This window comes from Perna viridis, chromosome 4, assembly GCF_037379345.1.
Source record: "Perna viridis isolate PV_CMFRI_1.1 ecotype Kerala chromosome 4, ASM3737934v1, whole genome shotgun sequence".
Lineage (NCBI taxonomy): Eukaryota > Metazoa > Mollusca > Bivalvia > Mytilida > Mytilidae > Perna > Perna viridis.
In genome coordinates this window covers 13,874,585-13,889,160 of record NC_142448.1, presented here as the reverse complement: position 1 = coordinate 13,889,160, position 14,576 = coordinate 13,874,585, and the positions used below count along the sequence as shown (strand labels likewise).

The 14,576-nt window shown below is 33.6% G+C and overlaps 1 protein-coding gene across 5 annotated transcripts in view; it reads left to right on the top strand.

Annotated features, from left to right (window-relative positions):
• The window catches only part of LOC148618952 (uncharacterized), a 28,850-nt gene that overhangs the window by 12,742 nt on the left and 1,532 nt on the right, over positions 1 to 14,576 (top strand). The window contains exons 1-6 of one of the 5 annotated variants that reach the window (XM_088578373.1): positions 4,989 to 8,488; positions 8,737 to 8,953; positions 9,873 to 10,112; positions 10,593 to 10,712; positions 12,643 to 12,741; positions 13,718 to 14,200. In XM_088578373.1, coding sequence (XP_088434499.1) covers positions 8,911 to 8,953; positions 9,873 to 10,112; positions 10,593 to 10,712; positions 12,643 to 12,741; positions 13,718 to 14,200 — 985 coding nt within the window. In that variant the 5' untranslated portion in view covers positions 4,989 to 8,488; positions 8,737 to 8,910. Of the gene's footprint in view, positions 1 to 4,988; positions 8,489 to 8,571; positions 8,587 to 8,608; positions 8,954 to 9,872; positions 10,113 to 10,592; positions 10,713 to 11,101; positions 12,452 to 12,642; positions 12,742 to 13,717; positions 14,201 to 14,576 lie in introns of those variants that run through there. The other 4 variants (XM_088578374.1, XM_088578372.1, XM_088578371.1 and 1 more) reach the window with 4 other exon arrangements.

Sequence of the window (14,576 nt, the reverse complement as noted above, 5' to 3'; positions counted from 1 at the left end):
GCATATAAATGTTTCGGATTATCTTATAAGATAATCCAAGGTTTGAATCCTGCATATATAAATAAATAATTATCTCACCTGGCCATAGACCATGTGAGCTATTGCCATCACTTGGCGTCCGTCGTGGTCGTTAACAATTCTTCAAACATATTCTCCTCTGAAACTACTAAATGAATTTAGATGAAACAGGATGATTGTTTCTTTGAGTATCCTACACAAAACGGCCGTTTTGATTTTTGATCGGTGAGAAAACATGACCGCCATTACTAAAAAATAGAAGATAGGGGTCAGAGCGCAGTTTTTTTTTGCATATATCTAAAAAAAACCGTTAGGTTTAACCATATTCTGACATGGTTTAAAGTGTTTACTTTGATGAGATCTATTTGTGATGTAATTTTGGTGAAGGTCTGTTGACCCCTGTTGGAGTTATTGCCCTTTTTGGAAGTTTTTTTTTTGCTGTTTTTAATATTATTACTTTCAAAAATCTTCTCATAAAATACTATACAGAATTCCATGAAAGTTGGGATTACTGTTTTTAGGGTAATTTAAACAGAATGACCGTTTGGATTTTTGATTCGTGAAAAAAAAAAACATGGTTACCATTACTAAAAATAGAACATAGGGGTCAGACAACAGTGTTTTGCATATATTTCAAAAACCGTTAGGTTTACCAAAATTCTGACATTGGTAAAAGTGTTCACCATGATTAGATCTATCTGTGATGTAATTTTGGTGAAGATCCGTTGATACACGTTTTTTTGCTGTTTTTGATGTTATTACTTTCAAAAATCGTCTCCTCAGAATCTACTGTACACAATTTAATGAAAGTTGGTATTACTGTTTTTGAGGGTATCCTGCACAAAATGATCGTTTAGATTTTTGATAGATGAAAAAAACGTGGCTGCTGTTACTAAAAATAGAACAAAAGGGTCGAAAAACATTTTTTTTTTGCAAATACTCAAAAAGCGTTGAATTTAGCAAAATTGAGAAGAAGAGTAAAATTATTCACAATCAGTATACGGACCTTTGCCAAAATTTTCAAAATGATTTATTGCCTGTTGTAGGATTTATGGCCCCTGAAACAGATTTTTCTGTCGTTTGAATGTGTACAACTCTCTGAAACCAATTGCAACAAAATTTAATAAAAGTTGGCATTTTTTTTAGGGTTTCCTCCACAAACTGATCATTTAAAATTTTTAATCAGTCAAAAAAAAACCAAAACAAAAAACATGGCCGTCGTTACTAAAAATAGAAGATAGGGGTCCAAATGCTTTTTTTTTGCTTTTCCTCAACTATTGAAGAATAATGGAAATGAAAGCTATATATAAGATTAACATGATATTCTGAGTTGACGGACAGTATTGAAATTATTTTACAGGCGGCCATTTTCAAAATGGCTGCAATTTTACGACCATTTTCACCAGTTGCTCAGATTCCATCTTTAGAAAACTAGGTGTTGTAATTTGAATGGTGATGACGAAAGATTGTTCTGGGCGGGCATTTTTCAGCTAAATTTGATACTTGCTTTGATATCAACGATAATTAATTTATGTAGTAAACATTGTCTCCTGATATGAATGGTGATGATGATAAATTTTGATAGCCGTGGTTTAACTTCATTTTATATTTTTTTCAGCAATCTATGATAGGCTAATGCCTCCTCAGACCTGGTGGAATAACAGGGCTTAGGGGACCCCTGCCCAAATTTTTTTCAGAGGTTCTAAAGACACTTTGAAGGCATTTCCAACATTTAACAGTGCCTTAGATACTCTTTTCAACATACAGAGTTCATCAATATAAGCTCTTTTTCAACATTTTTTTGTCCAACATGGTAACAAAGCATGATGCCTTTACTTACTTAATAGGGTAAGGTTTTTCAGGTGAACGATTCAGGCTCTTCGAGAACCTCTTGTTTTAGGTTTTTCCTATCGGTATCGCAATTTGGTAACAATAGTCGATGGGCTTGGAGGGTCCACCGTCGACCCCCCAATATATCAACTGCATTTATATAGTGTCTTAGCTTTCAAATGGGCTCAGATAATAAATATTTTAACTTTTTCAAGTCAAGTTAGATGAAAAAATAGGCCAGCCTTTCCAATTAATAAAACACCTCGACATAAACCAAAATGTTAATTTGTAGCTGATAAACGGTGTACAGTATACATATTGGGTAATATTGTTTTAATTATCGATGTTCCCAACATATCTGCTTATTTCAGGCGCATATTTTTCAGTTTCAATATGATAATAATGAGTTTTTCATAAAAAGGTGAATTTTCGGAAATTCATATTTTCTTCCATTTCACCGGTATTTGGCAATATTTTTCAAAAACCGTTCTCAAACAAGCTTTTGAATGTTCAAAACAATTATAAAGACCAGTAGCTTTCTAATTAGCCCAAGTTATAAATATTTTAACTTTTCAAAGTCCAATTAGGTGAACAATGCCATCCCTACCCATAAAAAAATACCTCAACATCAACCCAAATGTTAATTTTAGTATATAATCGATGTAAAAAGTACATATTAGATATTAGTGTTTTAATCATCGGTGTATTCAACATATCTGTTCATTTCGGACGCTTTTTTTTTTCAGTTTAATGATGAGTTTTTTACAAAAAGGGGAATTTTCGGAATTTCATATTTTCTTCCATTTCACCTGTAATGTGCATTATTTTTCAAGTACCGTACCGTACTCCAAACCGGCTTTACATATTCAAACATATTTATGTAGCATCTAAACTTTCTATTTATCCTAGAGAATGCATAATTAAACGTATTGCAGGCCATTCTGGCGAAAGAATATTACCCTACAAAGATCGCCAAAAGTCATCAAAAGAACCCTCAAAGTATTAATTGTGATAATACTAAACAGAAAATACCGAATCAGACAATTTTTACAGAAACATAAATACTCTAGGGGTTTTGACATTGAACAAAATGTAAATTTAAGCGATATTTCGGTGAGGTAGGGGTACATATTTTTCACCTTACTCCAAAATCCGTAGTTTCACTGAAAATTCTTGATACCACTATAAAGCTGAGACATTGGGCTCCATGTTGGTACCTGGTATATATGTCAATTTACTCCGTTTTTTTTTGTTTGGTTTTTTGTTTGTTTGTTTGTTTTTTATTGTTTGTTTGTTTTTATTTATTTATGCTCGTTTGAGTACAGATCGCTTTACTGTGTTTAGTCAGAAAAGAGAGCCAATGTTGTTTTACAACACTTTTTATCATAAGAGTATGATTAACAATAATTCCAGTAGTTTACTGGATATACAGTATATACTGGGGTTGTTTACTGGATATACAGTATACTGGGGTTGTTTGCTGGATATACAGTATATATTGGGGTTGTTTGCTGGATATACAGTATATACTGGGGTTGTTTGCTGTATCCGATATAGCATCGTTAAGAAGTAAATGCTCAAGTTGATGTTAATATAATGGCTACTTCAAGTTATCTATAGAGCGGAGATTAGGAGATTATAAATGACCGTTTTTTAACATAAGCCTGGGAAGTAGTAAATATTCGTTTCAATGATTTTGGGATATTTTGTTTACAATACTCATCTCTTAATTCCTAAAGCCAACACATTACGAAGATACAATGTTACGGTTTTGGAGTTTTCAAAAGAAAGTATCAAAATAAAATTGTACAAAATAAAAAAATATCAATCATATTATTATCGCCAATTTCAGTGTGCTGTGCATAGGTCGTGGAGAGTAGTCGCAGATCAACAGTATAAGAACATTATTATAAGCACCAAATGCATTGCAAGATCTCAACTGATAAAAAACTAGTATCTATAAGAAGTATATAAAACTAGGAAGCCAAGTCCAGCAATGTGCAAAACAATGAATGAAACATGTTTTAAGGGATGCGATGAATTTCGTAAATGAATTTTGTAACACTGCGTATTTCGATAAAATAGTCTAAAATATATTTCGAGTCAGACAGGCCTGACTACTGGATTTATGCATATCCTCGGGGACCTTTAAGGGTGCATACCGTTTTGTTGGGAATTTGGACTGTTGAAAATACAAAATTCAATTTAAGAATCGATGCCAACCGAGAAAAAACTGACTCCATCAGTCTCTGATTCAGACACGAGAGTAATAAGTCAAAACTCTCATCTTCTATAATTGGACAACGATATCGAAAAATATCACATACATTTTTGTATTTAGATTGAAATACAGTTTTTTTTGTATGTGCATTATATGTATTTATTTCAAACCTATATTTCATATTTAGTTTAAAATATAACTTTTTTGTATATGCATTATAAGTGTTTGTTTAAGCCCTATATCGACTACCCTATATCGCATACCCTATATCACACCTCTAGACCTATATCACATACCCTATATCACACCTTTAGACCTATATCGCATACCCTATATCACATCCCTAGACCTGTATCGCAAACCTTATATCACACCCCTTCACAGACCATACTTGAAGTATGGTTAAAATATATGATATAATGTACATGCAATGTTAAAATCTGTATCACATGCTGTATCAACCCTCGACCTATGTCGCCTCGAGGGCCGGTGGCCCTTAGGGTGATATGAGCGTCTCAGGTTGATAGAGCAAGTAATACAGATTTTGACATGTAATATTCAGTGTATATCGTCTATCCTATATCGTATATCCTATATCACACCTCTAGACCTATTTCGCATACCATATGTCACACCACTAGATCTATATCGCATACCCAATTTTGCAACCCTTCACGGACCATACTTGAAGTATGGTTAAATACCGGTGGCCCTTGGGGTGATATATGAGTCTCGGTTTGATACAGCATACGATACAGATTTTGATGTGTAATATTCAGTATATATCAAACAAACCATTAATTGAACGGTATTAAGATGAAACAGAAAAAAAAAAATATATTGGGTCTTTTAGAATAAAATTTCAGCGTTTTCCGACACCCCTCTTTTGAAGATGCATAAAAATACTTATTATTGTCATCTTAGTAAAATAAAAACAAAAAAAAAAAAAAACCTCCTCTTTCGTATTTTTATGGTTTAGAACAATATAAAGTGCAATATCATCACTTGGTTTCATCAAATCTGGAGGCACTAAAAAGTTAAAAAGTGGTGCCCCTACCCATATTGGTTTTCATGAAAAATGAACGCCCATGGCGGATTAAGGGAAAAGCGTTGTCGTTGCTGTTACTATGACAGTTACTTACTTGATATACATATATACATACAAAGTTATTATGTATATTCGTCGCGCTTCATAAGAATAAGTAGGAGACAGAAAACCACGCGATATATAAGACCAGGGTGGATTCACAGATATTGAAAAGTGAGTTCCAGAGGGGTTACATGATGATATTTGCTCACTCTTGACAAAACACTGCGTGAAATTTTTCATCCGACTTTTGATCCAGCACTGGTGTAAGAAATCAAACTAAGATAATGTGGTAATCGGAAAAAAGTGGGGGTGGTCGTGGGAAAAAGCACGATATCAAATTGGCATCCCTTCAACAAACTATCTAATAAATCAAAGTACTCTTGTTTTCACATTGATTGTTTAAATTAATCGTGAAATTGCAAAAATAGGGCTAAGATAGAGGGAAAGAATCGGGATCGTTTTCAAACGTATCTTTACACAAATGACGATCTATTTGTCTTTAAAGTAGCACAATACAAATTCAATTGAAACCGTACCAGTGCGCCAGTTTGTGTGATATTCAGATTCGTTGTCAGTTTACATAGAACACCTAGATGAATGAACACAAGACTCACTGACATTTTGCGTATAGAAACTAACTACAAACTACTAGTTTGCCTTTTTATAGATTCAATTTAGCGATATCCAGATACCCTCATTAACATGTACATGTACTTCTCATGACACAAATTATCGGTTGATAAGCTATATGTATAACTTAAGTGCTACAAATAACACCATTCCGTAGACTGACACCATTCCTTAGAAAACTGCATGATCATAATTGCTATGCCCCATGAAATATCAGTTGCCTTTGACAAGGGTTTGCAAACGAGGGGAAGTGGACGGGGTTACAATAGTTTGACAGGTGCACGTTACACAAGTAGAATGCATTTTTTTTTTCATGTCTGACATTTATAAGCCCTGTGTCAAAAAACAAACCCGAGACCAAACGTGAAAATATGACACGAAAAGCTGTTATTATGATGTATTTCCAATAAGATTGCTATGAGTAGCTATACATTCCCTCCTGCCGCAAAAAAAAATTGACATGCAAAAGTTCCATAACTCCTTTAAAATTTGTTGACATTAAATGGCGGCGCAATGATCAATTACATATGCTGGTAAACAATCCTACAAAGGGGTGACGGACGGACGGACGGACGGACGCACGGACACCGGTCTTAATATATTTTTGGTAGTGTATTCTATAATCGAATAGTGGAGGGTAGAAAATAATTAAAATTGGTATGTGCTACAATAAACTGCTTGGATTAAGTCAGAATTATACGTAATTCGTAATTCACCGGTATTTCTATGTCGCATTTCCCTTACGGCGGGGAATAAATTCACTTTAAAATAATCCATAAAATCAGTATCTCAATTCTAAGGCACATATTGTGTAATACTTCAGAAGATTTCCCAGCTTTCCTATCACTGTCAGCTGGTGTCTCCTTCAACGACTTCATTAAATATCACGCCTACCAAATATCACATATGTTCATCATGAACTCGTGGATTGTTATGGTGTATCCATCTGCACCATGAAACCTGATTTATTCAACGGGTCATAGATTTCCTTTCCTCGTCTGTCTACCCCGGACTTGACTTTTTATGAGCAACTCGGCTAGTGTTTCTAGAAAAGCAGAGGACGCTTACCCTACCGGTGCACCTGGTCCATGCTCCCAGTTTTAATTGGAGTCCGAGTTGCTCATTTGCTTTTGTTACTTTGTATGTATGATTTTAGTTACTGTATGTTCTTTGTTGTGTATGTCTGTTTTCCATGTCGGGTCTTTGTCCCAGGATTACATTCTTTTGATTAACGCTATAACCTTGGTTCCCTTGATTACTCTTTCATTGAGCATTTTTATTATTTAGGCCATACAATAATGCAGCGATCATGTATCCATTTTTTTTTTTTTTATTTTCAAGAGAATTAAATTTTCGTTTTCGATACAAATAAGTGTTCTAAAATAAATGAATATACAGAAAATGCATTTGCAAAACATAGCAATCTAGACAATGCTACACGTATTTGAAAAAAAACTTTGTTTCTCCGCCTTTTCAGTATTTTGATTCCCTTTTCCAACATTTCTGAATTCATTTGAAACTGAAGAAAAAAACTGTGTCCAGGTTCGTCCGTTTACTAATTTCGCTACACGTACTAGACACGAGACAAGTGTCGTAGCAAGCCTTGCGTTTCATTTACAACCGTATAGCATGTAAAGATATGAGACATCGCCGAAATAAAGTTTGACGTTACCGAAAAAAAAAACGAAAAAACGTAAGTATTCCCACTTCAGGAGAGCATGACGGATTAACGAGTCCCGTTGTCAAGTGATTTTTATACATCTTTTGATAACTATTACAGTTGATAATTATTTACTATTTTTTAAAGAAAATTCTAGGCACCGTTATTTCACAATACTAAGAAACAATTTAATACATGCCATTTTAACAATCTCCCTACATATCCTATGTATTTTCATCATTGTACTAGTATATTTCAAATCTATGTACTCAGAAAACGAAGTCCGATACGATGTCATTTTTTTATGTCATATGATTGCATTCGAGTCGATCTTTACATATGCAAAATTTCAGAAAAAATTTAGGACGCGATATTTACGTATCTTCTATCCGTAAACGGAAATCAAAATATAAACAGTGGCGGATCCAGATACATTTTTTATATTTATTGCCATGTTAGTTTTATATTGCACTCTGAGCATTAATTTCCCAATGTCTAACTGCGTGTGAACAGTATAGTAACTCTAAGATTAAAGGTTGTATTTTTTTCAGGCAATGAACTGTATTTACTCTCGTGTATGAATAAAACACCTCATTGAAAATAATTGTTTTTTTTTTTTTATATAATTTACTGACTACCCTTTTTGTCGATTTCGTCACTTGTCTGTCTGTATTGGATTCCAGCAGCAAAATTATGAAAATCGACAGTTAAACCCAACGATTTGTAGAAGATAGCAAGAGGCTGGCGATTATTTGTCGAACATTACAATAGAAAATATCAATATTATTGATAGGTAGCTAAAATCAATTTTAAAACTCGTAGGTCAATATTTGTGTTAGGAAAATCATTTCAAATTTTCGTCCGAGAGTAAACCGTAAAAACAATGAAGTCAATCTCGAAGTAAACTATCTACCTATATTCACACGTAGTAATAACATCAATTTGACCAAATTTAAACGATTCTCTCGACATTCATATAATGTCAGTTCCGGTGTGGATTTTTAAAAGCCATTTTATTTATTACCTATCTTAAGAGCAGGTAGGTGACTTTTTACACAAGATCATTCGAGATAAAGTCATATTTCTGTTCGCCATTTAATGTTAAATAGAAAGTCCCTATTGTTTTTATTCTTTTCGGTTAGTAATTTAAAAAAAAAACTGTTCTGTTTTTGGATCTATTTAGTCATGTTAGTGGTATTTATTTACTACAAAACCAATCTTACATAAAACGGGAGTTTATCAAGTTGTGTACTTCCAACAATTTAATGAGATTTTATAATATTTCAGAATCAGACTTATAATATACGTGACTTAAACTTTTAAAAAGAAATGCGACGTAGTCAAGTAAAAAAATGGTAATTAGACTTCGGAAGGATACCACAAAGTTTAATAGATGCTTTCTGGGATGAATTGTGTTCCAATTGAAGATGGATAACGCGAATCGTATTGTGAACAATTGACATGGATGCTTATAAAGACAAGAACCAGCACGGAGAAGTAAATGGTAGGTTGAGTTTAGTAGGACTACATGCAAAACAAAATCACAAATTTTAGTAAGATGTGCATTTACTTGTGTAAATTATGTAAACCTGACTTGCACGCGTGTATTTGTAATTTAAAATTGGATTATTAGAATTATTTCTGCTGATATTATAAATACAAAAACTAATCGTAATTAATCTGTAATACCTCTTAATGGAACAATAAATGCATTTTAAGTGGAGATGTTAAAATGCACCTAAGTGACCGCCTCAGATTGAAGTTATATTTTTCTTTCTCAGGGGTAAGAAACTTGGAAGGTACTGATCACCAAGCAACTCATAAGACATTTCGAAAATCACGTTTAATACTTGGAATTCAAAAAATGGAAAAAGTTTTAAAAATCACTTGACCTATTTCACATGACAATATCAAAATATTTCTGTTTATGATAAACTAAAGCTTAGTTCCAGGTCGAATACTATATAAATTGGAAAATATCAACTACTAAGGGTCACACATTTCTACCGCGAGGACGAAATAAAAAAAAAAATTGAACAATTTCGGTGATTATATTGAAAGGAACTTTAAAAGTTTTCAAACAATTTGATTGAACTTGAATCCTTTTTGAACTATTAAGTGATCTAATACAAACTCATTATACATTCTATTGTGAGGAACCTTGATAAAACTTTAAATTACAGTACACTAAAACTTGCTGCATGAATCAATACAATAATAATTTTCCGCTTACAAACAACTTATTTTTTTTTTTTTTTACAACTATCGACTTTTCTTTAACCCGAATCTTGAGGTAAAATTACTTATTGCATACAAAAATAAAGCGACAAGTCTTAAAATTAAGGTAATGATATTCAATGCTTAAATTATACAAATAATCGAATCCTTAAACATTTGAACAGTAGATGATCTTCTTATTTTAGACATCAGAGAAGTTTTCCGCCATGTTGCTCCATACATCATTCGACAGTGGAAAGAGGTTTGTCGGACTCTTGGGTTGCAGGAACTTGAGCTTGCGCAGTTGGAGGTTCAGGAATATCTCCAGTCCAAAGCGTATTTGGCATATAGAGGTCTTTGTTTATGGCAGGAACATGCTGGAAAATCTGCCAATAGAATTAAACTTATTCATGCCCTAAGACAGTGTGGGCTATACCGAGCGGAAGGTGGGTTGATATTCAATCGATCTGAAATACTTCATTTGATTGGACTGATTGTTATTGCTCGTCTAAGTGTTTACAATACTGGTATAGACATTTTTTTAAATATCAAGTGGTAATGGACTTTGATAGTCCATTTTTCATGTATATTTTGCTGCCATACATATTTTGTTGATCAATGTAATAGAGAGTGGTGAGTCCATTAAAATCGTTAAATTTGATCACAGGGGCTTGCTCCTACTATCAAAATATATACTAGTGGTGCTGTATACTTGATAGTGGAAGCAAGCCCCTGTGATTTGATAGAAGTACAAATTCTATAAGTCATTAAATTGTCAAATTGGACCTGGTTCGATGGCTCTTACATCAGTGATGTGCTGACTTACGCATGATCGTAAAATTTATGTAAATTTATTCGAAAAACATAGAATGTATAATTGTCCTTTACAACTCACAAACCTTTTTAAAATTATTTTTTCTTTGAAGAAGAGATTGGGCGCCTTGAGTTTCAGACGTTTGAGAAAGTGCCATCACTATCTCGTCCGCCTTCGAGACAGTCGTCAGCATCTAAGAAAAGACCTGGAACCGGTAAAAAAGAACAGAACGGTAATTTATACGGGTCCTGGATCACGAAGTATCTTTAGATAACGCATTCTTTAATTTTTTTCAAAGATCATATATTGACTATTCAATTTGTCTTGAATGATTGAGTTCCTGTTGGGTATGATAACTTCCAAATATCAGTCTACAATGTATTTCACTTACTATTTAAGGGAGCGACCGTTTGATTCTTATAGTGGGGCTAGGTAAGACGAGGATGGATGGTTAAAACGGGATGAACAGTTAGGTAAAATAAAAAGGCAGATTGCAAGTGGTAGAAAAAAAACAGGATGTGGTTTAAAAAAAAAATCCAGGACATGCTTGAGTGAAAAAAAAGTCAGGTGAGAAATTATACTGAACAAAAAATCCAGGACACAAAATTCTCATGTTTGGAGGTAATTCTTAGTGAATTGTTTGAGAAAACCGACATTAATATATACCTCTTAAGATGAAAGTGATACTTGTAGACAAGCTGCAAATTGTGATTCAGATATCATTGTCCTGTTGACATTTACAATCACGACACCTTATCAGATCGATAATATAAGTCAAGAATTTTAGCTTGGTCGTGAATGGAGGACGTTGAGGATCGTGAATAACACGGATGATCAGTGATATTTTACTAATGCTGTAATGTTCTTAAAAAAAGGAATAACTGTCAAAATGATGTTATATATGCACTATACTTCCCAATAATTGCCAACGTCCAAACCCGTATGATTTCCACATATTTCGTTAAAGGCATGTGATATCCCTGCGTGCTCCAACTCCAAAACAGTGTAAACAAAACACGAAATTTTGTTTAAATGCAAACGAAATAAGTATTATTTGGTTATCAGCACATTGCATTTTCATTCTTGACTGCAGAAGTTCCGTAAATTGATTAGTTCCTACGGCTCCGTGATCTATTTTTTTTTGTTTATTTCTTTTTGATTCTCGACCGATGGCCATCATGGAATGGCAACCATTTTTTTTTATTAAAATGGCTGATCAGAAGCCCTTGCGGTGACCTATTTTTAAACCAAATATTAAGCCTCTACGATTTTCCCTATTTTCGTCTTTAGACGGAGGCTATATTGGATTTCTTAATATGGCATCATACAATGGCAGGTAGTTTTTTTCAAGTCGATTGTACCCACTGATGATGTTGCTTTTTCTTTTACATTTGCATTATTTCTTAGAAACGTCGCCTGAATTTCGTTTAATTTGGGGATTTAAGGTACAATTTGAAGTGACAGTGCCATCAAATCATGTTGGTTATATATTGGATAAGAAACTATTGTGCACTGGTATTTTCTGTACCGCTGTAATATTTGTTCCGTACTTCATATTAAAAACCCATTAGTCAAGTTTAAGTATACAAGCTAAAACCAGACATATGATATGGCTGCATATGTTAATCCGTAATGCACCAAAGAAACGTATGTAAATATCAAACGAAGTTTAGTTGATCAATACAGTATAATCAACCACAATGACCTCTTTGGGAACTAATATTACAACACCTTTAATCTCTTAACAAACACACAAGTTTACTCCTACTATACGGTTTCGTCGGTTTGTGAAAGATTTAGGACAATGTTGGATTTGATGGGATTATAACTGTACATTTATAAGTGTTTGTCTGTGTTTAATGGTGCCGTACATAATTCATTGACTTAATTTACTTAAGTATTTGTTGATGTTAAATGTCGTTAAAATGTCTGCTGTTCACCTGCCTTCGATATTCAATAATCAAAACAGTGGTAAGAATAATATGATTCTAGCTGCTACATGTTCTTTACTTCAAAATGAATCAGTAGATAAATGGCCTCAGCATTACGAATCACATCAACGACCAACAACACTTATATTGAGAGCAAGTATTGATCTTACATTACCTGTAAAGTCTTATCCTAACATTATGTTCTTGCATTGTTTGTTATTTTTATTTCAGGTTGTGTCTCACGGCCCCAAAGCAGATCAGGTAGTGCCAAAAGACCTGGCAGTTCAAAGGGTCACAGACAGCCGTCATTACATAGAGGCATCAATGCATGTGAGTGGTTATTACTATATCGCGTTTATTTTATTTTTTTTAAACTTGAAGAAAACAATGTAAAGTACCTTTATTTGAATGCTTGTTTACTTGGATGGATGGAAAACGCGTTTTACATTTTCTTTTGCCACACACGACAGTAACGTTATTCATAAACGAATCCCGTAATTTTCGAGGTTAGCGTCGTGTGATGCTACTCAAACAGCGTGAGAGGTTGGAATTCCGTTCCGTTCGGATGGCAGCAAATCAGAAAATAGCTTGCCAGACAGCCTCTAGCATTTCACTTAATACATAATATGATGAATTGATTGAAGTGAAATTATCTTAACGATCAATACAATATGAGACATTAAAATCACACGAAACATGCGTTTGATGTGATATAAACACATACTTCATACAGTCATAGTGCACATGTACTGAATCAATTTCAATCGAATGTTTGAATTTTTACACCTTAAATCACCATTGAATATGGTATCAGTCGTTACAGGTACATATGAACATACACCCATATATTGTAGTAATTTTCTTGTTCATTTCAATACAAAAGCCCGATAAATCGACTGTGCAGTTTATCCCTATATTTGAATGGACGCAATAACCAGTTCGAAAAGAATCGACGCGTTCGATATTGACGCCTGTATTGTTTCATTGATGTCAAGTATGAATAGAAATGGCGGATACAGACCATTCCAAAATGCACGTTTTTGTTGTTGAAACTGTCAGATGGAGATTATGTAGATGATGTTACTATTTTAGAATTAAATGGCTGTATAAAAAAAAGAATGAAAGTGTGATACATCTTTGTAATGAGTTCATTATAAAATAACCTAGGTTTTCCAAAGAGAACCAATAACATGGCTAATTACAAAACAAATTATATGTAGATAGCTCACATATATTACATAGGTTGAAACTTTTTTTTGAGAAATAGGATCCATGGTCATTACACTTTTTTTTGTTTTTACAACAGGTGAAGTTGGCTTAAAGATAACAGTTGCTCACATTGATCCAGTGAAAGAATTTGTGGGCCTCTGGAAGGAAAGATTCAATGAGATCGCATCCTCGTTTTATGAGGCAGTTTTAGTTAACCCTGAACTGCACATGAAAACATTAGAAAATGCTATAAATATTCGTGAGATGTTTGTGACTGATATAAGCGAGGGTAGCTTGTATGTGAGATTCAAAATCTTGACACTTGGTGCAGTGGAATCGTTAAATCAAATGTATAAAACTCGTCGTTTGCACGCTATTTGCCAAAATGTGTTCGTTACAGAAAATGCCATGAAGACAATTGGTGCCAAATATGTAGACATTAAAATAGACTTATCAAATGAGGCCCTAGACAAATGTAGGGAGTTTTTCTTGACGCGAAAGTTCAAGGAATGTGTTCATCCCACTGACACCTTAGCCCCACCATCTTTTGACTCGCAGCCTTCTGTTGAACCAATATCAGGTTAGTACATTTATATTTACCATTAGATTTTTTAGTGTACTTAATAGAAACAATTGCCAGGTTTACTCTTAATTTAATCTACATATTGGACCGATCCGAGGAAAAAATATCCCTGGTAAACTTTAAATTGGAAATGTAACGGGGTGAAGACCATACTAAAATAATGTACAAAAATACCTTGTAAAATATTCCCCCTCAAAAAAGCTGGTTCTAAGTAAAGAAAAAATAGCAAATACTATTTTACCCCATGAAATCATGCGGGTTGATAATAAACGATCAATATTATAAAACTAATGTTCGTAAATGAACAAATAATTATTTATTGATTTCAGGGGTAAAATATTGTATATTTTGAGGGGTATATCTTCACCAGGTA